General features: G+C 46.3%; 1 protein-coding gene across 2 annotated transcripts in view; it reads left to right on the forward strand.

Annotated features, from left to right (window-relative positions):
• The window catches only part of RXFP2 (relaxin family peptide receptor 2), a 1,449,053-nt gene that overhangs the window by 1,137,929 nt on the left and 286,383 nt on the right, over window positions 1-24,741 (forward strand). For both annotated transcript variants that reach the window (XM_078657149.1, XM_078657148.1), the window contains one exon: window positions 3,837-3,908. In XM_078657149.1, coding sequence (XP_078513275.1) covers window positions 3,837-3,908 — 72 coding nt within the window. The remainder of the gene's footprint in view (window positions 1-3,836; window positions 3,909-24,741) is intronic.

Genomic DNA, 24,741 nt, shown 5'->3' on the forward strand with positions numbered 1-24,741 from the left:
ATCTTTATATTGTAATGGGGGGCCCCTTTGGGCCCCCCCGCCCAGGGGACCACCACCCCCCTAGGCTTTTCAAAAATATTAGGGGGTGCTCATGGTGCCCCCCAGTCCCGGAGACCACCACCCCTGGGGCTTATGAATGAAATGTTTGGGGGGGCACATAGGCCCCCCCAAGCTCCGAGGGCCGCCACCCCGGGGATTTTGTAAAATTATTGCGGGGGGTTCACGGCCCCCCCGAAGCCCTGGGGACCGCGAATCCCGGGGCTTGTATTTTAAAAAAAAACATAACCTGTTTTGAGGGGGCTTAAGCCACCCCCAAGCCCCGGTGACCACCACCTCCCCAGGGCTTTATAAATGGTGGCCCCCCTCCTGGAGCCCTCGATGGCCCTGGGGACCGCCACCCCCGAGGGCCGGCTCCTGCAGTGTCCTGGGCTGCCCACCTCCGGGACACCGCAGTTTGCTATGGCAGGGCGGGAGCCTTGCGGCTCCCGTCCTGCCATAGCAAACTCTGCTTTGGTTTTTGGAAGAGAGAGCAGGAAACCTGCTCTCTTCCAAAAACCAAAGCAGATTGCTTTTCCACATGGGAAGCTGCATCTTAGCAGCTCCCTGTGTGGAAAAGCAATACCGGCTCCCGCAAGAAGCGCGGAGCTGGTGGGACCATGGGGGGATTGGGGACCCTCCCACGGTCCCCAACGAAGAGGGCCAGCCCCGGGATGGGTTCCCCGGGGCTATTAGTGGCCTGGGAGGGGGGCGACGCGGCTCCCCTAACACATTATAAAAAAAAGAAGAAAAAAAAAAGGAAAGGCCGGCCCCGAGGAATTGGGGTCCTCGGGACCATAAATGGCCTAAGAGGAGGGCCACGCAGCACCGCTCCAATAAAAAAATTACATTAAAAAAATGGCCATGCCCCAAGGGATGGGGTCTCCGGGGCCGATTATGGCCTTGGGAGGGAGCCACACGGCCCCCTTCCAATTTAAAAAAAAAGAAATAAATAAAAAGGGGTCAGGCCCTGGGGATGGGGTCCCCAGGGTCAATACACTAGGAAAATAAGGGGGGGGGGCACACAGCCCCCTTCTTAAAAAATAAATTTAAATAAGAGCAGCATCGCGCCACGGAGCTGCGTTGCAGAGTGTTGTAAAAAGGGGCCTGGCCTCTGAACACCTCTCTGCAACGCAGCTCTCTGGTGCATACTGGAGGTACCTGGTGGGCTAGTTGGCCCAGAGGGAGCCTCAGGATTGAAGAGGAATTAATTCCCCAACTTAAAACGCGCCACAGGATGTGTTTGCAGACATGTCATCACAGACCCCACCCCCTTCGTTCACCATTGTGCAAACGAGCCCCCTGGCGAGTTTTAAGTTGGGGAATTAATTCCCCTTAAATACTGAGGGTCCTTGAGGGCCAACTAGCCCACCAGGTACCTCCAGTATGTGCCAGGGAGCTGCGTTGTAGAGAGGTGTTCAGAGGCCACGCACCTTTTTGCACCTCTCTGCAATGCAGCTCTGTGACGCTTACTGGGGGTACCTAGTGGGCTAGTTGGACCCCAGGGACCCTCAGGATTCAAGGGGACTTAATCTCCCAACTAAAAATGGCCACAGGGCATGTTTACACAGTGGTGAAGGGAGTGGACGGGACCTGAGGTGACGTGTGCAAACACGCCCTGTGGTGCATTTTAGGTTTGGAAAATAATTCCTCTTCAATCCTGAGGGCCCCTGGGGGCCAACTAGCCCACCAGGTGCTTCCAGTAAACGCCACTGCATTGCATTGCAGAGAGGGGCCATCCGAGTAGGTTTCGGACGCTGCAGAAACTGCAAGGCTTGCAGTAACAGTATTGATTGTACGACACTTTCGATCGCAGGTAGCAAAAGGGAGGTGGTGATAAAGAAAGCATAACCTCTTATTGTGTATGTGCACTAATATATCCATGTAATAAAGCCTATATAGGCAGCACAATACATCGTGCCAGAAACGTGTGTTAGAACATGTTAGGGCTATTAGGCAGAATAATAGGCAATATCCTGTTGCCCGACATTTCTTTGAACACCACTTTTAAAATGAAAAACAACTGCGAATGGTTGTCATTGATGATGTCCCCGAGAATGTGCGTGGTGGAAATAGACAACTCTCACTGCACAAGTTAGAATCCAAATATATCATCGATTTGGAAACCATGACTTCGCTGGGATTAAATTCCAGTGAAGATCTTTCTGTTCATCTGCACTAAGTAAAATTATAAAATTCTAATATGAAACTGTTAAAGTTATCTGCATTTTCCGTCGTGTTTTTAAATACACATTGTTTTAATATTTTATTCTATTTTTAGGTATCAGCAAATGTGTGTTCTTGCGGCACTCAATATCACGGCTTTAAAGCCCACTTGGTCTAAATTGTTTGGAAATTACGACGTTATGCAAACAGTAATTGATTTTACTCAACATGTGCAAATTAAGTGTATACTACGAACATATGCATCAAAGGACTATTGCCCACTGGGGCGTAATCAGCAGGCTTTTCATGAGCTCCTAGAAATCAGTATGCACAAATGTGAATGTCAGACACTCAATAAAGTATCAGTGTTTGAATTCGGCACTTTAACTTACACGCTGGCAACTGAAAAGCAGCGATTTGTAATGACATACTCAATCATTTTTATTTTATAAAAAAAAAATTGCACGGAGTTTGTGATTTACTTATGTCATATATTGATCCTAAATGCTTTGTTTAGAGTTTTCATGCAACGCTGTGTTTAAAACCTTATATTATGGTTATTGACATGAAGTTATAAATATGTATGTTGGTTAATCTACCTTTTGTCCAGTGAGCATGATGAATTACAATGACTCTCTGCTATTGTTGCATACAAACTGAGATGTAGCCTGTGATTAGATGGCTGCGACGTTACACTGGTTTTATTTGCTTTTCACAAGGGTGCAACTCACAGTCTATTCTCTATGTTTAGTAGAACTGCTTATATGTGTGTGATACACCTTTTGTTTTCATGGCGTGATCAAGACGAAAGTCGAAACGCATTGCTGCTGTGCAGTCATTAAATATATTCACTGCAACTACCCAAAGTGTCTGTCACGTTTCTTGATATAGAAATACGTGGCCTACTATATATATATATATTCTCCTCAAAGACCACACAATAACTCTGCAGGGCACACCTGAGTTGCAGGAGCCAGTCAGCCATATCAGCTCAACAATGATTTCCAATCTTTTATAAGAAAGGATAACAACACTTGTGAAAATAAGCGCTATTACTTTTATTCAAAAACGTGAATTTTCACTTTAAATATGATACATTTCAACGTATCGTCTGGGTATGATCACGGCAAATATTAGCCCCTTTTTGCCTTCAATGATGTAATTCCAGATTTCATCAGTGACGTCATCAATGATATCATTTAACATGTCCTGAGTGATGCAACTTGTGAGGTCATAAACAGTGCATGACGAGGGCGTGAGTTGTGGTTAGTGTACCTAAACATATTTATTTTTTGTTTTGTTATTAGAACTGTACTTTAACTGTGTTTCATTGGATTTCTGAGATTTCTTTTAAGGTAAAATAAGGTACACCAGAAATGCTGTTCTCTCCATTTTACTCTTGTACATGTGGCTTGTAAGTGTAAAGTGAAATGCCTCCTTTTAAAATCCCACTGACTTGTGTCGTAGGCCCAGGCTCCAGTTACCAGTGAGCACGACAAACGGCCACTAAGAAAGCAGTTACTTATGTGTGTAATCAAAATGGAAGATGGTTAAGACACATATGGAAAAAGATTGTTTTAATACAAAACAATACAAATATTCAACTGCTGATTGTTTTCATTGTTCTTATTTAGGGATTTTGAAAGCAATCATATCAAGTATCTGACAAATTCCACGTTCATTACCTGTGGCGAACTCACAGTACTGTAAGTATATTTGTGATTTTTTTCTGTTTTAAATACCTGTCCACATAAATTGGAGGCAGGAAAGGTATGTGAAGCCTGATGTTGCAAGCCCATTTTTCTTACCACCCTACTAAAATTGGTAGTCTCTAAAAGGGGGCTGGCCTATCAAATTATATGAGGCGGCTTAAATACATTAATTAGATTTCTGTGATTCTCATAGTGGGCCACACAACCAGAACTACTGGTTTTGTCAATGTTTGTTAGCTATTTCAGATACATGAGTAACAACAATGATTTTGTTGTCAATAAGATATCTTTAAAATGTTTCAATTCTGAAATTTGTTGAGACTGATTTAAACATTACTGCGGCCTGTGGAAGGATTGCTGGCCTTCAGAGTGAGTCAATCACTCCCATTATGGTCACTCTATGTTAGAGATGTATGTCCTTGTTTTTTTTTTATTGTGAAATGTTTAATTTTTCAAAACTCAACATTACATACAAGAAAACAGCAGCAATTTCACTTCTTTCCCCACCCCCACCCCCACACAGTCCAAAGATTACTACTCAGTTCGAAGAGTCGAATGCCCAGTGCCCAGTGGCACCCATCATGGTCATCTTGTTGCACCCCATCATAGCATCAACAACAGAATTCTCTCCGTGACCCATACCCAGAACTCCCTCCCCTATATCCCTCCCTCCAGCCCGTGGTGTTGTTGCCATTTGGACCAAACTTTCCGAAATTTCTTGGGGCATCCCCTTGCTTTGTAAGTCACTCTCTCGACTGCCATATATAAGTCCAACCCCTTTCGCCATTCCTCCAATCCCGGGGATTCCGGTGCCCCCCAGTACTTAGCAATGTCTCTTTTTGCCACCACCAATGGAAGAACGAGAAAGATTGTAAGCGGGCGGGTCAGGTCCACTTCCGTTGTCATGCCCAGCAATGCCGGCTTAGGGTCCCAAGGGAGCGGAACCCCCAAAACTTCCTCTAGCTCCTGGAAGACCTGTGCCCAGTAAGTCTGTATTCTGTCACATGCCCAGATCGTATGGAAAAAATCCCCATCGCATTGGTGGCATCGCAGGCATCGAGGGTCGTCCACTTTCCCCATCCTACTAAGTCGTACTCTGTCATAGTAGGTTCTATGAAGCACATTAAATTGAATAAGCCGCAGTCTCGCTTTGATTGCCACCTCCCGGGGATGCATCAGCACTAGTTCCCAGTCCAGGTCCTCCAACTCTCCCACCTCCGCCTCCCACCGTTCTCTGAGGTGCGCCAGGTCTCCCAGCATATTATTTGTCAAGGTTTTATACGTTAAGGAGACCGCCTGCCCCGGTACCTGCTCCTGGAGGAGTCATCCCTCTAATGGTGCATACTCTGGGATGTCGGTAAGCGTGACGTTTTGGGCTCGCCATGCGTGTCGTAGTTGGATATATTTAAACTGCTGTGTGTTGTGAAGGCCAAACTCGGTTTTAAGGACTTGGAAGGACTTCAGCTCCCCCCTGGCTATCACGTCTCCGATAGTAGAGATTCCAATGTCATCCCACCTCTGAAAGCCTCGTAGCCTGTTTAGTTCAGCCAGCCATCGGCAGTGCCACAGCGGGGTCTGTTGTGTGGGCTTCTTTTCCCACCCCATCCGTTTAGTTACCTTAGTCCATGCGGCGAGTGTGAGAGACGTCGCCAGTAGGAGCGGGGCTCTTCCAGTGCCACCATAAAGATACTACAGTATGTTCTTCGACGACATTTTGGCTCTCTCTAGGGCATATGTCGGGTGGTCCGCCGGGGCGTGCAGCCAATCGTTAATAGGCGTCAAATGTTCCGCCCAGTAGTAGGCCTCTAGATTAGGAAGCAAGATCCCCCCACTATATTGGTGTCTCTGGAGTGTAGTCTGGGCCACCCTGGGATGTTTGCCTAGCCAAAGAAAGGACCGTAGATCGGCATGGATCTTAGTGAAGGTCCCGGTCGGGAGTGGGTAGTATTCGTTCTGCAGGGCGTAGAGGAATCTAGGTAAGGTTATCATTTTGTACATGGCCGCTCGGCCCAGAATTCTGACTGGGAGCTGTCGCCAGCAGTCCATATCCACCACTGCATTAAGCCCGACCCGTCCCACGTTCCTTTGGAATGATATATTCCTGTTCAGGGTTATATAGATCCCCAGGTACTGGAAGCCTTCTGTAGTCGTCAGCAGTCTCTCAGGTAGACATCCCCACCGGTCCCGTCCCCCCGGGTCGTAAAGGATGGATTTATGCCAGTTGATTCTATGACCTGCCTGCCCACCATAGCGATCCAATTCCCGGAATAACTCCGGGATGGTGGTCTCTGGTCTCGTAATGTATAGCAAGACATCATGAAATGGTAGAATTATCGTGCCTATTTTAAACGGATATATTTTAAATCAAAATTATTTTTGCAATATTGTAATTTTACTTACTTATATGCACTGATACTCCCAAGGAGTCTGGGCTCAATTGTCAGCCTGCACGCCTCGTTCCGACTCGGTAATTAGCACCGTTGAGCGGAGGGCGGACAGGCAAGAGCCACACACACTTCCGGTTGCGAGCGGTTAGCGCTCTAGCTTTCCACAAGTGCGAGGGGCATAAAGGCAGGAAGGAGCAGCCGGCGCTTGCGGTAAAGGCAGAGACGGTGGCAGGGTCTCCCCTTTCCGCTTGAAGAACCAGCTAGCGCTGCTGCTGCATAAAAGACTACATGAAATGGTAGAATTATCGTGCCTATTTTAAACGGATATATTTTAAATCAAAATTATTTCTGCAATATTGCAATTTTACTTACTTATATGCACTGATACTCCCAAGGAGTCTGGGCTCAATTGTCAGCCTGCACGCCTTGTTCCGACTCGGTGATTAGCACCGTTGAGCGGAGGGCGGACAGGCAAGAGCCAGACACACTTCTGGTTGCGAGCGGTTAGCGCTCTAGCTTTCCACAAGTGCGAGGGGCATAAAGCTCTCCTCCCACTCTGAGCGCGCAGCGGTCGCGCGCAGGGGATCGCCTAAGGGATCACCTAAGAGGAGCCAAAGAGCAGCCCGTCTGTGCCCGTCCGTGTCAGGACGGGGCCAGGAGCTATGGGCTCTGCTCCTCGAGGACCATCTACACTTACAAGGGCGCCTAGACTAAGGTACTCCAGTAATGTTTTAAAACACTTATGTCCCGCCCCTTCTAAAGGATGTAACAGAGACTCCTGGCCATGTCCAGAGGGCCCGTTTTCTTGTATAAATTGTCAGTTTCAGGCATCCTATATTGCCCCAACGGATAGAGTTAAGCCTCTCTGTTAGAATGTGGCTTGAAGAGTTTTTTACTGAATGTGCGTTCTTTGCCCAAGCATCATTTGGAATTGTGGGATCTTGTGTTCTCCTTACAGCCTGATATATGCTTCCTAACTGAGTCCTGGATGAAACCCCATACTGTTCCCGCAATAACATTGGGGGTTCCCTCAGGCTATACATTTTTACACCTTGACCGGCCAAATAAAATCAGGGGTGGTCTAGCCATCCTGCACAAGGAAGAGTTGAAGGTTGCCATAATGGAGCAATTTCTTTGTGTATCTATGGAAATCATGATTTTTAAAATTAGCTCTGATGCTAAAACCTCCTGGAAAGGAGCCTTGGTGTACCGCCCCCCTGGACCCATGTCGGGTTTCACCCTATGCCTGGTGGAAATACTAGCACCCCATTTTAAAGCAAAAGAAAATGTTATTCTTTTGGGTGATTTTAATGTTCATGTTGATATCCCTTCTCATCCAGAAACTTCAATATTCTTACCGGATCTTTCTACTTTAGGCCTTGAAATGTATATTAAGGGCCCTACACATAAAGGAGGCCACACTTTGGACATACTCTTCTCTAACTGCCCTGATATACGATGCTATCCTGCCACCCAAATAAGCTGGTCTGACCACTATTTAGTGGAATTTTCCTTATTGGGTGTCTCCAAACCTTCCCATAAGCCACCGCTCCCATCCATCTGGAGACGACAGTGGCATAAAGTAACAGTAGAAGAGTTGGGGAGGGTATGGAAGAATTCTCACTGAGATAGATAACGTGGATTTGGCTCTCTCCAATTTTGTTGATTCTCTCATAATGGCACTAGATATTTTAGCACCTCTAAAACTGCATAAACAGCATCCCTCCTCTAAGCAAGAATTATGGTACACCGAAGCACTTAGAGTAGAGAAGCAGGGTTGCAGAAAGATAGAGAAGAAGTGGAGTAAAACCCAAACAGAGGAGAATAAAAGAGCACATCAAGAGGCTCAATCAAATTATTATAAAAACATAAGGCTGGCTAGGAAAAACAGTCTTATCCAGCAACTTGATGAAGCAGGCAACTCCTCTAAAGAGCTTTACAAGATACTACAGACTTTTGTAAAGCCAACGGCTTGTGAAAGTTCGAATGATTTTTCACAGCCCCTTTGTGACGACATCTCCCTGTTCTTTGAGAACAAAATAAATACGATCTATGACAAAATCATGATAGCCTCCAACAATATGAATAGCTCTCCTAGTCCAACTAAACCATCCATTCGTGGGGACCACTCATTCACCACTTTTCCATCTATTAACGATACTGATTTCTTCAATCTTATCAGTCATATAAAATCTGGGTCCCCGGATGATTTTATGCCTGCCAAAATGATCGCCCCCTTGAGTACTCTGATTGGACCTGAGGTTACATTTGTATTAAATCTTTCACTCAAGGAAGGTGAGGTATCTATGGAATGGAAGAGAGCGGTGGTGAACCCTATTCGTAAGAACACGGCATACCCATGGACGGATCTCTCCAACCTCCGACCCATCTCCCTTCTGCCATACTTTAGCAAGATGGCTGAGAAGCATGTGAACACCTGTCTGTCAAAATACATCGAGACAGCGGGAGGTCTGGACCCCTCGCAATCGGGGTTCAGACCCAATCACAGCACCGAATCTGCCCTCCTCTCAGTGACCTATACGATCAGGATGGCACTAGATGGAGGGGGCTCAATGATTCTGGTGCTGTTAGACCTGTCCGCTGACACGGTGTCAGATGAGATTCTTCTCGGCCGCTTGCAGGAGATGGGTACAGGGGGTGTGGCGCTGTCCTGGGTAGAGAGCTTTCTCACAGGCCGCTCACAAAATGTCAGATTGGGCTCTCTTCAATCCATCTTTAGGGAGCTCACCAAGGGAGTGCCACAAGGCTCATGCCTAAGCCCCACACTATTTAATGTGTATGTGGCACCCTTGGCTGGCATTGTGAGAGAATACGGGTTCACCCCGGTATCCTATGCTGATGACACCCAGCTTTTGTTCCCTTTCCAGTCCCTTACTCCAGCTATAAGGAAATCCTTTGCGGATGGTATGAGGGCGGTCTCTAACTGGATGGCTGCAAACTGCCTTCAGTGTAATGTAGGCAAAACAGAGGTGATGTTATTTGGAGAGGCTCCGCTTCTGTGGTCCCCCGAATGGTGGCCTCTAGATCTCGGGCCAGTGCCAAGTCCAAAACAGACTGTTAAAAACCTTGGAGTACGCATGGATCAAGCATTGGTGCTTAAAGAACATGCCAATCATGTTGCTGGTCTGTGCTTTCATACCATCGGACTTCTGCGGCGTGTTTTTCCACTCTTACCTGACCATCACCGCAAGACGCTGGTCCAGACGTTGGTGATCAGTAGACTGGACTACTGCAATGGCCTGTTCATCTCGGCCAATGAGGAACAACTAAATCGTTTGCAAGTAGTCCAGAACACCGCAGCAAGACTGGTACTCAATGCCTTACCTAGAACCCCCCCCCGCCCGCTTTTGGATAGCCTTCATTGGCTGCCTGTTCGGCAGCGGGTGAAATAAAAAATCTGTTGTACCATTCACAAATGCCTCTACGGCACAGGCCCTAAATACCTATTAGACAAGTTCATTCCTTACAATCCTGGACGTTCCCTGCGTTCAAGTAACCAGCAATTGCTTCAGGTTCCCAGGATCAAGAGGATAAGACAGGGAGGGCCCTCTCCTATAAGGTCCCATTCTTTGGAATTCACTTCCACTTGCCCTAAAGACCAATCTAAATTTTCAATCCTTCAGGAAGGTCCTTAAAACTCATCTATATTCGACATCGTAGTTTACTGGTAGTCCTACTATTCAGTTATAAGTCTGGTTTCTGCACCTATGCGCAAGCGCGGAGATACCCCTATGGGGGTCGATTCCTGCGCTATATAGGAAATAAATAAATAAATAAATCATCTGCATAGAGCGAGATCTTTTCTTGTGCCGGGGTCGTGGCATTGCCTGCGAAACCAGAGATGCCCTCGTTCTGTCGAATCCGCGCAGCTAGGATTTCTATGGTGAGTGTAAGTAGGAGGGGGGACAGGGGACAGCCCTGTCGGGTGCCTCTTTGGATCTGGAATTCACGTGACAGCGTCTGGTTCACCCGTACCTTCGCTTTCGGGGTAGAGTATAGGAGTTGGACCCATTTCACAAAGTTCGGCCCAAAGCCAAACCTGTGGAGGACCGCAATGAGAAAAGGCCAGTGCACCGCGTCGAAAGCTTTTTCGGCGTCTAAGGAGAGGAACCAGTGTGGTTCCTCCCAGTCCCGCACTTCCTGTAACCAATTGTGGGTGCGCCTGAGGTTCAGTTTGGTCGCCCTGTCAGGCAAGAACCCCGATTGATCTGAATGTATGAGGTCTGGGATAACCGCTCTGAGGCGGGCTGCCAAAATGGTTGCTAGCAATTTTAACTCTGTGTTAAGGAGGGAGATAGGGCGGTAAGAAGCACAGTCCTCCCGCGGCTTACCCTCCTTGTATATCGGGACAATCGTTGCCATGATGAGGTCTGGGTGGAGCTCATCCTCCTGGTAGGCACCAAGAAAGAGGCCCTTAAAATGGCGTGTCAAGAGGTCCGCAGAGCGCTTAAAGAATTCGGCCGGGAAACCATTCGGACCCGGGGTTTTGCTCGGCCTCAGCCTGGCAATGGCCTCTCCAATGTCGTCGGACGTTATGTCCGCCTCCAGACCCGCCCGAGCCTCCGAGGATAGCACCGGTAGGTCTACCTGTTCCATGTATTGTGATGCTTCCTCGCGGGTCGCTAGTTCCCTAGCTGTATACAACTGTTCGTAGTGGGTAGCAAAAGCCTCAGCTATCTCCGCGTCCGTATGAACAAGTGTCCCATCCGTTTCGCGAATACTATCCACCCACCTAGCCGCCCGCTCCTTTTTACTGAGCCATGCTAGAAGTTTGCCTGACTTGTCTCCCACGTCATCTAGGCGATGGAGGGTAGCAAGAGCTTGGGTCTTCGCCTCATTAGTCACTAACTCCCGGTATTGCCTCTGGGCGTCGAGGAGTTTCCTAAGGTTCTCGGTATTTTTGGAGTTCTGATATTCCCTCTCCCGCCATAGGATCGTCTGTTCCGAGGCAGCGACCTCGGCCTGGAGTTTACGTCTCTCGTCTCCCAGTCTGCCTGTATCCTATCACGCAGGACCGGCTTCAGGGCTTCCCAAAAGGTGACACTTGACTCCACCTTACCCTCATTTTCAGAAATATAAACCTTAATGTCAGCGCGGATGCCTCGCAGTACGGCCATATTTTGTAGGTCCCAAGCTGCTAGGCGCCAGGCCCCTCTCGCAATGCCCCGGGTACGCCCCACCGTTACCAGTAGTGGCGAGTGATCCGATAATCCCCTGGCCTTATATTCTGCGCTATCCTCCATCCTCAGGTGCTGTCGGGACATGAAAACATAGTCTAGGCGCGAGAACACCTTGTGGGCCCCGGAATAGTAGGAATAGGCCTGTTGCGTTGGATGTAACCACCTCCAGGCATCAGTGAGTCCTATATTTGCTATCTGGCTGGCTAGTGCGGTCTGGTGCCCATTTCTATCTGCCTCCCCAGATCGGTCCTGTGCTGTACTCATAACGTCATTAAAATCCCCGCCCACCACTTGAACCGTGTCCGCCATGTCTAGTAGGATATTCGCCAGCGCGGTAAGCATTCGCGCCTGCAATTTGGGCGGCGCGTATACCGAGATCAGTGTGTAAGTGCGCCTATTCCAGGTCCCATGCACTCCCGCGTACGTCCCTTGCATATCATTCCATGTGCGTGTAATGCAGAATGGAGAAGATTTTTTAATGAGGACTGCCACCCCTCTGGAGTCGGAGGTGTACCCCGCATGCGCTAGAACTCTATGCCTGCCCCTAGCAATGAAGGCACACTGAGTACCCTTGAGATGGGTCTCCTGTAGGAAAGTAACATCCGGGTCCACCCTTTTAATGTAGGCATTCACCAAACCTCTCTTAACCTTGGAGCCCAGACCATTGACGTTCCATGTCAGGATGCTGACTCCCCTATCTCCTCCTTGTGCAGTGTCTACTGTACCTGCCATTCAAAAAGGCGCTGGCTGTATTTGAGTAATCTCAAGCATGCATATGTGGTGTGGAGGTTTAAAGTGCGCTGCTGTTTCTTCCCAACTATTGTCCCCACCCCCCCATTTTCCCCGCCCATTCTGTGGTAAATAAATAATTAATTACCGGTTCTATTTTTCAGGATACTCATATAAACAGATAGCTCAATAAATAAGAGTCAAGATACGAGGTAGCTAGAGTGTACAGGCTTTAATCAGGCATAAAAGGACAGGAACAGGACAGCCTGCATGGGAATGGGATGGCAGCTGCCGGGGGCAGGATCTGGGAATTGGCTAGCTTTTAATAACAGTGCATTAATATATATACTAAAAACAATTACATTGCATTCAATACAGTAGGCGTAGCAGTAGGCGGAGTTTGTAGCAGTCGCGAAAGATAAGGCATAAAGTGGGTGTAACAAGAGGTGTGTACAGGGCGTATACATAGACATGTGATGCAAACGTAACAGAATATGTCATAAACGGGGCGGAAACATGGAGGGGGCTACCTGAGCAGCTGGGACCTCTAACCTAGTGGTGCGCGTAAACTGGCAATGACGTGTTACCAGGGAGAACTGGGGGCTATGACTTCTGCACTAGAAGAGGAGACGAAAGTCTGGAGGGTCAGAGCGACATGTACCTAGGCATATCTAGTATCTGGTGTTTATAGTACATGTTGATAGAATCCAAAAGTTATCAGGGTAAAGGCTAACAGACACTAAGACTGGTGCATGCATTATTCTAAATGTATTGCATGTGCGAGGAATATTCTATGAATATGAATACAGTATTTCTCTTACATGGAGACATAAAGGCTAGACCATGACGGAAACTATTGATGCGATTCAGTAGCTTAGGAATGCAGAGAAGGAGGGCTGAACTGATAACTAGAAACATAACATACTCTTGGCAGACTGGGAGGCAGAGCCAGGCCGGGCCGGGCACTGCGTGGCAAGAAGTAAGCTAAGGGTCAGGGATATAGGTGGGGCTGTATCGCTCCTCGGGGAGTGTTCAGGAGACAGGAGCTGAATCTGAGTCCGGGCCCTTTTGAGGCCTAGGAACGGGGACAATTCAATGAATTAACGTGCACACTATAAAACGTGGCAACGTAGCTTTACATAGGCCTGATATTCGTTGTATTCACGAGGACTGGAAACTGACATACTAGAGATGGACACAACTGTAATTGCGTCTTTAATTGATCAGAAGGGAATACATGCATATCGATCATGCACATATGACATAACATGGGGGAACACGTAGGCACATATAACATGGCAAAATTTACTTTTCCACATTCCCTCCTTGTGTCCTACGTTTCCATCAGGAAACATCTATATTCATGATACCATCTATCATTTCATATAGCATCATTTGCTCGTCTCGAATTGTCTTGGAACGAGACTTAGGACTAGGGCCACATTGTATACAGAGGCAGCAACTGAATATGATCATTACTGCAATACCTAGGAATGACAATACTTTCCATCCCCAAGCAGATATGATACTCCAGAGCCAACCGGACCATGTCCAGGTGCCTGGATTCTGGTGTAACTGATGGGCAATTTTATGAAGTCTGGTTATAGCTGAATAAACAGACGGCGCGTTATTAGGAATGAAAATGCAGCAACTAGATCCAATGACTCTACATGCTCCTCCTCTATCGGCCAGTATGACGTCAAGAACGAGACGATTTTGGAGCACGACAAATCTCATAGCAGATTGCTCTTCGGTTAAGTTACCTAGAGCAGAAGTAGTCTCATTCACTACTGCTTCAAGGGTTCTGGTTAGTCTACGTATTAACTTACTATTCTGGATAGGTCCTATAAAGAAGAAGAAACCTTTATTGAAATCTTGATATTGTTCTAGAGTAGTTTCAGTTTGATCGACAATTGGGGACTCAATCTCCCGTCTATGTCTGACGTGTACTAGATGTGTGTTTCTGTGATAATCAGATGGGGCTAGAAAAACTGGTGGCAGTAGGAAGGCAACGTAACATGTTCCATCCCAATCGAGGGGCAGACGAACATATGCGGTCTGACCACAAACAAAATAAGAATGACGTGAAGCTTTGAGAATAGATTTCCCACTGTCACTATACTCGACAGTAGTAGTACAAACACTATGTCCTACATGTGCGGAACCATTCTTTCGGACACATAATTTGCCTTTGACTGGTAGTACTGAAATAGCAGGCAAGTCTGGAGTAGTATCAGACTGAACATTCAGGATCATAAAATTCGAAGAATAATTACCTAAATTATAAACTTCATTTTCTAGATCTAACCCTGTTCTATGGGGAAGACCTTGCTTGTCTGGAAAACATGTTCTATTCAGAAGGGACATATCATTTGAAGATGACGTTAACATGGACCATGCTCCACACGAACCATTATGTGAAAACGGATAAGGAAAGAGTGGCAGAACTCCCTTCGGTGTCTGGAAAGGGGGGAGTCGACCACACACCCAACAATTAGTAGCATTGCTGGTCTGGTGTGAATAATGTAACATTCTGATGAATGTGTTATTTCTCATAGCAAGACGATAGGATAGCTCGTGAGGAGGCAGATCACTAAATGTGTGCTCTACTGTAGCATTAGAAAACTTATTTACATGAGGAATTGGGAAACATAAATGCAATGCATAACTTGTGCAGGTACCCATCAAACTTAGAAACAATATAAAACTTAGAAAAACGATACATCTTATAGAGTTTTGACTAACTCTCTCACTATGGGGGTCTATCTCATACATGTCAGATACCTGTCTAACCGTTTCACCCGAGGGGGACTTAGACAATTAAACTGGCTGACTTATTTTACTAGACCGGAGCTTCTCTTTATACTCCTGCTGTGGAGTTTTCTCTAACAGAGGAACTTTCAGTTCGGGATTTAGATCAATGTCTGGTTTCAGGCAGTCTTTAGAAATGGAACAGTCTTTAGAAGTGTCCTTTAAAAATGTCTTTTTCCGGACTCCATGGAACTTCTTGATATGGGACAGATGGACCCATCCCTTGCGGCCTTCCAACTTCACGGCCGTACGGGTGGTCAGAAGGACAAGTCTCGGCTCCTTCCAACGAGGCTCCAGCGGACTTGAACGATCAAAGTTCCTTACGAGAACAAGGTCCCCTGGAATGACCTCGTGCGGTTTCACTTCAGTATTGTCTGGGAATGCAGCGGCAACCTGTGAACGACAAGAGTATAGGGCAGACATCAAGGAAGCTAGGTAATCTGTCAGCATATTACTGGAAACATCTGTAATACTGCGGGGTCTAGGTGTACCCCACATGTTTGGGGGGCGGCCGAATACGACCTCATAAGGGGACAGACCTGATCTGGAATGTGCGACCATGCGCATAAAAAATAAAGCAACTGGCAGGGCAACTAGCCAGTCTACACCTTTCTCTTGACATATCTTGGCAATACGGATTTTCAGGGTCTGATTATGTCTCTCTACGAGACCGGCTGCTTCAGGATGGCGCACACAATGGAACTTCCACTGGTACCCTAACAGAAGGGAAACATGTTTCATTAACTCAGATGAGAATGGCTGGCCGTTATCAGAATACACGACCCTAGGGAGTCCATAACGGGGAAAAAATTCACGAACCAACTGCTTGGCAGTGGTCGCTGCTGTATAATCTGGAACTGGATATGCTTCTGTCCACCTGGACAAAGCGCATACAACTACAAGGACATACTTGAAACCTCGACATCGCTCCATCTGAATGTAATCCATCTGGAGGACTTCAAAAGGGTGGTCAGGGGGTTGGAATCCACCTTGTTCCACCGGGACACTTTTACCTGGATTGAATTGACAACATATCATACAAGTACGGACTTTCTGCTTGGCTGCAGCTCGTAAGTGCTTGTTGAACCAAAGGTTCTGTATACTATCTAACATGGCTTTTTCTCCTAGATGTGCTGGACTATGTGCGGTATTGATAATGACTTGAACCATAGAGTCGGGGAGAAACCATGTGGCTTTTCCCTTCGTCACCCATCCTTGATCTGTCTGGACCCCTCCTTGTTCGGACCATTTCTTGATTTCTTCGGGAGTGGCATGTAACTGTATGTCTATGACATCTTGTGTAGGGTCCTTAACTGTCATACAAGTAGTCGGATCTGAAGTGAGTGTCTGTGTCGTGTTAACTGGAATGTCTGGTGTCTGAGCTGTAAGCTTGGCTGTTCGATCTGCTAGATCGTTACCTTGGGAAATGATGTCAGTAACTTTCGTATGTGCCTTGCACTTCATGATAGCGATAGCTGTCGGTAAATGTATTGCATCTAACAGAGCTTGAATGAGGAGACCATGCTGAATCTTGGTTCCATGAGAAGTCATGAAACCTCTCTCCTGCCAGAGCACTCCGAAGTCGTGGACAACTCCGAATGCGTAACGTGAATCTGTATATATGTTTACTTTCAGGTTCTTGGAACGTATGCAGGCTTGGGTCAGAGCAACTAGCTCTGCTGCTTGAGCAGACAGGGTGTCAATACGGTATGTTTCAATAACTTCTGTGTCAGTAGTCACTGCATACGCGGCTACTAGTTCTCCTGTACTAGTTCTCATACATGAACCGTCCACATAAAGTGTCAGGTCGGGATTAGGTAATGCAATGTCTGTCAGGTCTTGTCTCGGCTTAGTCATAGTGTTAATGACTTCCACACAGTCATGTGTGGCAGGATTTGAAGTAACTGACGGTAACAGTGTAGCAGGATTTAGAACGTTGCAGCGTCTGATTTCTATGTGTGGCTGGAATAGTGTCAGTTCATAACCTGTTAAACGTGCAATGGTCAAGTGCTGAGTCTGTGTTCGGTTTAAAAGAACTTCCACGGAGTGTGGAACTTGTACTGTCAAGGAGTGTCCTAATACTATGGAATCACTTTGTCTGATTGCTAGAGCTGTGGCTGCAACTGACTTGAGGCATGCAGGCAAAGCCTGGGCTACTGGATCTAATGTGCTCGAAAAATAAGCACAGGGCTTGTACTGTCCTGCTTGATCTTGTGTGAGAACAGATAATGCAGTACCATCACGTTCTGTGACAAAAAGTGTAAAAGGCTTACTGTAGTTCGGTGTTGCTAGAACAGGTGCTTGGCATAAGGCTTTCTTTAACTCATTAAAAGCAAGTGTATGCTCAGATGTCCAAGGGAGAACAGTCGATACGGCTGCCTCCTGTGTCGTTAACTGTATCAGCGGTTTTGCCAGAAATGCATACTGAGGAATCCATTGTCTGCAGTAAGAAGTAAGGCCAATAAAAGCACGTACCTCCTTCTGTGTCTTGGGCTGTGGAAGACTCGCTATTAACTGGATACGGTCTGGTGTCAACAGCCTACCCCACTTGGACAGTAAGTGGCCTAAGTAGATCACTTGCTGGACACAGAACTGAAGCTTCGAAGGGGACACCTTGTGCCCCATCTCGGCCAGGAAATACAGAACTGTAAGTGACGCACGCTCGCAGTCACGTTCAGAACGGGCTGTGATCAGTAGATCATCTACATACTGGAGCAGGGCAGTGTCAGTTGGCATGTGAATATTGTCTAGTTGTCTTTTAAGTGCTTGACTGTAAATACTAGGACTTTCTGTGAAACCTTGAGGAGCTCGTGTGAATTTATAGCTCCTTCCATTTAAACAAAAACCAAAAAGGTACTGGCTGTCTGGATGAATGGAAACACTGAAAAATGCATTCTTGAGGTCTATTACAGTAAAAAATGTAGCTTCAGAATCAATAGCTGTCAATAGGGACGAAATATCTGGGACTACTGGATACTGGGGTATGATACATTTATTAAGTTCTCGAAGGTCAATCACTAATCGATATACTGGAGGTGCATTTGGATCAGTACGTTTCATGACTGGAATGATAGGAGAATTACATACATTGGAGTCAGTTTCTACAACCACTCCTTGAGCAATAAGCTCGTCAATAATTTTGGATAAGGCTGCTACAGCCTCAGGCGGCAATCTGTACTGTCTGATTCGTGGCAAGACTATACCTTGCTTGAGAGTCACACGATGGGGTGTGATTTGCATACATCCTACATCAGTTGGACCTTGTGCCCATAGATGCTGCGGGACATTTAGTAACCTTGGATCAAAATCACGTAATACATAGTGACCTTTAAAGTCTCTCAAAAACAATCGGACTCCTTCTGGAGAACAGCAAATAACTGCAGCTAATTCTTTTAACGTTCTGATGCCTAATAAATTTTCTGGACATGATTTCGTAAGTAACAAATCAGTAGTTCGGGACAATGGACCAACTTCTAGGGAAACTGGCTTTGAAATCTCGTTAACAATAGGCTTTCCTGAAAATCCAAGGGAAACATTTTTAGAGCCTGAGAGCGGAGCCCCTGGAACCTCGTCATGACTGATAGTATCCTACTTGCCCCTGTATCAATCAGAAACTTTCTGTCTTTCCCTAATACTCGACTGTGTACATAGGGACCCTCTTGATCTACAGGTATCTCGATGAGAGGCAAGCCTACCTCCCTCTCTAGGCTGTTTCATGAATACTGTTGATACTCTGGATACTCTGACTGAGCATACTGGTACATTTGCTGTGTAACATGCTGTGTTGCAGTGATAGGCTGCGGTGCTGGAACTGGCTGTTGTGCATTCTGTGATGACGGTGAAGTCTGTGAAACTTGTTCTTGTCTAGGCGGACGTGGTCTTTCTTTAGTTTTACCAGTGGCTATGTTGTGTTTCAGAACTGCACACTCGTTTATAAAATGACCTGGCTGTTTACAATAATTGCAAGTCCCTTTAACGGGAGCTGCTGGATGACTGGCTTGATTCGGACCCCTCTTCTGACTGTCTTGTGGAACAGATTGTGCAACTAATACTTTCATTTTCGTGTCTTTCATACGTCTCCTTTCGTGTTCTTGCTCTTCCCTGATTCTATTCTGGTGATACTGGAGCATCTGTAACATTTGGGACGGAGTGTTAGCTTGCCAACTACTTTCGACTTTCAGTACTCGATTTTTAACTTGTGGACTTGAATTCTCGACTAGTTTGGTAACAAAAAGATGAGGGTATGACTCACTACCTGTCTTCAGACCACTGTTAATAATAAAACATTTTTCAAATCTAGAATAAAAATCACTAGTGTCTTCATCCTGTTTCTGTTTACAAGCTGAGATTGCATCCCAATCTTCCTTTTTCGTGGCTAGTAACCTTGGCAAAACCTGAATCAATAACTCGGGCAATTCCTTACATTTGTCCCCAAGACCAGTACCTGGTACTCTGGAATTATCTTCAGCTTCTAGAGCTGTCCAATCTATCTTTTTCTCTCCCACCTCCCATTCTTTTTCCTTGAGTTTTTCATATACCCCTGCGGGCAACAGGACCTTTAGCATTTTAATGATATCTGGATACGTGTATTCTCCCATACGGAGCATGTCTTTTAATTCGCGATGGAACCCTGCTGGATCTTTGTCGTGACAGGGAATTAGCTTCTTCATCTCTAAGAGTTCCATCTTGGTGATAGGGGTGTAAACAAATACTCGTTGCATTTCACCACCCGCTGTCCTAACTGGATGTACTTCTCGTAACGGATGCTGTCTATCTATGTAAAATGATTTACTTTCTGGGGGTGAGACATGAACAAAATGCGGATTCAGAAACGATCTATATTTGTGGCGCTGTTCCAGAATGATACTAATTAAATCGGTACCTAAACCTTTCCATCTATACTGGAGTAACTCGTTCAGAACATCATGTAACGGACCTGGATCAGAATGTTGTCCCTCGTACAGTGTAATGAGGTGCTGGATCATATACATACCCACCAGTCGCTGCTCGGCTGGGGGCAGTTTCAGAAACATTTGTGCCACTATTTCGTCTGGAAAAGTGGTAGAATCAGTAATCCATCGGACTGCTGATCGGGCTAGTTCTTGTTCATGCATGGTACTAAGTTCACTATAACCGATTCGTGATTTCAGAATGTGATCGGTAGCTTGAAATACTTGCTCGAGAGAACCTTGTTCTGGTGCTGGAGGAGGAAAAACTTTCTTGTGTTCTAGGCGTGAATGTCGGTCAGGAAGTCTAGTTCTACCTACATACGCTATTCTGGTGGGATTCTCGTCGTCTACCTCTTCAGTAGAAGAGTTGTCTTCTTTCTCGCTTACTTGTGCTGCTTTTCGTTTCTCGTGTAACTTTATTATTTCTTTACGAATTTTCTTGTACATACTCTCTATACTAGCTAGTGTCTTGTGTCTTCCCTCGGCTATATGGTCACTCCACCTGGTCAGGACTTTCATTTCTTCCGGATCTTTAGTTGGATAATCTTGTTCCCTTATTAAACAATTAATTAGAAACTTTAATAGCATGAGCTGGATCTCGACTTTTCTTTGAGACATGGCTTCGCCAATACTTTCTGGATCTACTCCTGTACGGATGAAACGATATATTCTGTCTAGATATTCTTTCATATTCGGTAGGGTGTCCAAATATTCGGTCACCCGCCTTACACGCAATGAATACAGGACCATACCATCATCGCCTGGGACTGGATCATAACGGCATTCTGTAAGAGCTCGTTTGATATCTGCAACTGACTGATTTTTGGGTGACCGCTGTAACGCTCGGGCATGTAGCTCGAGTAATGTCACACGTCTGTGTTGGGGCGGGGTTCCAGGAGGACTTCCTCCCGAGGCCCCTAAACTAGAATCGTCGACGGGTATCGTACGGGCTGGCAGAGTGACTGATGTAGCGGGTACTTGTACTGTGGGCTGGACCGGGGGTACCGTAACAGGTGCTGTAACGGGTGCCCCGGTGGCTGGAGGAACAGGAATTACATTATTTACGGGAGCTGGCGGAACAGGATTTGCATATTCTGGGACTGTATCGTCCAAATAGGACGAGAGAAAAATATCAGCTGCGGTCGGTTTGTGACGTAGCTTAATCGGAACTAATGGCGGCGGAAAATTACATGGTACTTCCGGGGTTGCTTTCGGCAAGCCCTCGGCAAGAAGAGGATACATACCCTTAATAAGGGCATTTCTCTGTCTGTCTGACTGTTCGGCTTTTACTCGTTCACCTATTTCGATTAATTCCCTTTCTTGGGCTCTTTCTGAGGATTCCTTACTTAATTCTGTCTTTCTGATTTCTTTTTCGGTTCTTTTATGAGATTCTTTGCGCCATAACTCGATGGCATCTTTCTGGGACTGTCTGGCTTTCTTTTTCCATAATGCTTCTTCTACTCGCATGATGCACTCGGCATCCCACGTACCTGATACAGGCCATCTATATTTCTCTTCTAGATCTTTAGTATACTCGACCCATAAGTCTAGATATAATATGGCACTTATGCCATGCTTATGATACATAAAATGACCTGGACTGTCCCTAGGCGGGACAGGAACCGCTTCTTCTAGCAGACCTTTTCTGGTTCTTAACTGACGTAATTTCGAGAACAAAGGCATAATTTAGGCTGGAGTCTGGACACAATACAATACACAATAAACACAATAATAACTGAAAAACGAATCACTCATACCACGACATTGAAAACACATGGAATAACATTTAGAATAACAGTTCGGACAAAATATTACCTGGAATACTGAGAACAGAAGCACATGAATTTCTCGAGAACAGAACTTACTAGAATTTACTAGATGCACTGCTAAAACAGTACGAAACTTACCGGTCCCATAAAGAGACACGTCAGGACCCGCATCCACCTAGGTGGACACTTCGTGTTGGATCTGTGTACCCAAACCCACGGACCAGAGACAAATTACTTTTGACCCTGTCTAGATACTACCCCAGCAACGGTACTCGCCGGGCAGCAAGAACGGAAGGCCTCGGACTGGACTGGACTGCTACGACGACGGACTACAAACTTCGGACTTCAGTTACAGGTGGGCCTCCGGATACCTCGGACCTTGGACTCTCAGCTTGGGCTCTGGTCGGGACTCGCCGCGTTCCTCCACCGCCTCGTCTGGAAGCTGGACCGCAACCTCCGTCTCCTCCGTGGGCCTGAGGGATACTTGAAGCAGAAATATCTGCACGTGCACGGTATGGTTCCGTCACGGCTGCAGAGGATCAGGGGGCCTGCGTGGCTTCTCCGGCGCGTGGGGAAAGGGCAAGTCCCTATTTAGGCGCCATTATGTGGTAAATAAATAATTAATTACCGGTTCTATTTTTCAGGATACTCATATAAACAGATAGCTCAATAAATAAGAGTCAAGATACGAGGTAGCTAGAGTGTACAGGCTTTAATCAGGCATAAAAGGGCAGGAACAGGACAGCCTGCATGGGAATGGGATGGCAGCTGCCGGGGGCAGGATCTGGGAATTGGCTAGCTTTTAATAACAGTGCATTAATATATATACTAAAAACAATTACATTGCATTCAATACAGTAGGCGTAGCAGTAGGCGGAGTTTGTAGCAGTCGCGAAAGATAAGGCATAAAGTGGGTGTAACAAGAGGTGTGTACAGGGCGTATACATAGACATGTGATGCAAACGTAACAGAATATGTCATAAACGGGGCGGAAACATGGAGGGGGCTACCTGAGCAGCTGGGACCTCTAACCTAGTGGTGCGCGTAAACTGGCAATGACGTGTTACCAGGGAGAACTGGGGGCTATGACTTCTGCACTAGAAGAGGAGACGAAAGTCTGGAGGGTCAGAGCGACATGTACCTAGGCATATCTAGTATCTGGTGTTTATAGTACATGTTGATAGAATCCAAAAGTTATCAGGGTAAAGGCTAACAGACACTAAGACTGGTGCATGCATTATTCTAAATGTATTGCATGTGCGAGGAATATTCTATGAATATGAATACAGTATTTCTCTTACATGGAGACATAAAGGCTAGACCATGACGGAAACTATTGATGCGATTCAGTAGCTTAGGAATGCAGAGAAGGAGGGCTGAACTGATAACTAGAAACATAACATACTCTTGGCAGACTGGGAGGCAGAGCCGGGCCGGGCACTGCGTGGCAAGAAGTAAGCTAAGGGTCAGGGATATAGGTGGGGCTGTATCGCTCCTCGGGGAGTGTTCAGGAGACAGGAGCTGAATCTGAGTCCGGGCCCTTTTGAGGCCTAGGAACGGGGACAATTCAATGAATTAACGTGCACACTATAAAACGTGGCAACGTAGCTTTACATAGGCCTGATATTCGTTGTATTCACGAGGACTGCAAACTGACATACTAGAGATGGACACAACTGTAATTGCGTCTTTAATTGATCAGAAGGGAATACATGCATATCGATCATGCACATATGACATAACATGGGGGAACACGTAGGCACATATAACATGGCAAAATTTACTTTTCCACAATTCCCCAACCTGAATCAATAACGTGGCATCCCCTCGTCCCCCACCCACCCCACCACCCTCCCCTTCCAGTCTCATCCCAACGCAGGACAGAACTTTCTGTAGGAGTCGGTCTGTCGCCCACCCTTGCCACCCTCCCTTCAACTGATCTTCACCCTCCCCACCAAGGCGGAAAAGGGTGTGGGATCAAGCGCAATCTATACACCCAGAAACAAAAAAACAAACAACCTAAAAAAACTGGCAAAAACAAGGGGCAGTGTCAACTTGCGTGATTCAGGTCGCCCGGCTGCCATCTTAAGTAACCCACTCCACCCACGTTCATGAATGTGAGTCTTGTGTAGACGTCCCGAGCAAACTGTTCTTTTTTCGAAGAGTTTTCTCGAACGGTAAGGGAAACTTCGTTTTAAAAGTATTTAGCGCCACTGCAGGGCCAGTGGGACGATGTCGCCGCTTCAGGAGATCTTGCTACACGTTCTGGATGGTTTGGTGGAGTGGGTCTCGATTGTACGGCGGATATTGATTGTAGCTTGCCGGGAGCTCCTGCGCCTCACGTCCTAGCTCGCCATGGTGCTAGCCACCCAGATGTATGTCCTTGTTTCTGCACATCTCGTCCATCTGCATATCTTAGTCTTCAGCTCGCTCTTTCTAATCCCTCCTGAAAGCACTCTGTACCTCCTCCACACATATTTCCATAGAATCACAATAGTAACTGGAATACATGAACATTGCTTTATGGGCTCTACAGAGAAGTTAAAGATTGGATGACCATGTGTTCTGAACAGCTCTCTTTGAACCACTGACATGCGCTGTAACTTGCAATGCTTTCAGCATCAACTCCAGATCTCTCCCATTCATTCATTCAGTTCATTACTAACATCTGGAGGCGACTCCGTTCAAAGTACAGACAAACAGTATTATGCTACACAGAAACACATCATAGAAACAGCTAACTCAGTTAGGGTATGCAAGATTAAGTAAAGCATGTAAAATATAAACAGGATCTAAATCCGTGACATTGATTATCCTAACTGTTTACAATCATTGTTCAGAAATCGATCAGTGTTTTATGCCACTTTAGTTAAGGACATGAATATAGGGCTCGATACACATGTACTCGGTCCACTCAAAGCCCTGAATTTGTGCAGGCGCTTGCTCAATGCAAGTTGGCAGTTCACAGCACAAATTGGTGC

The sequence above is a fragment of the Lissotriton helveticus genome, chromosome 8 (assembly GCF_964261635.1).
Source record: "Lissotriton helveticus chromosome 8, aLisHel1.1, whole genome shotgun sequence".
Taxonomy (NCBI): domain Eukaryota; kingdom Metazoa; phylum Chordata; class Amphibia; order Caudata; family Salamandridae; genus Lissotriton; species Lissotriton helveticus.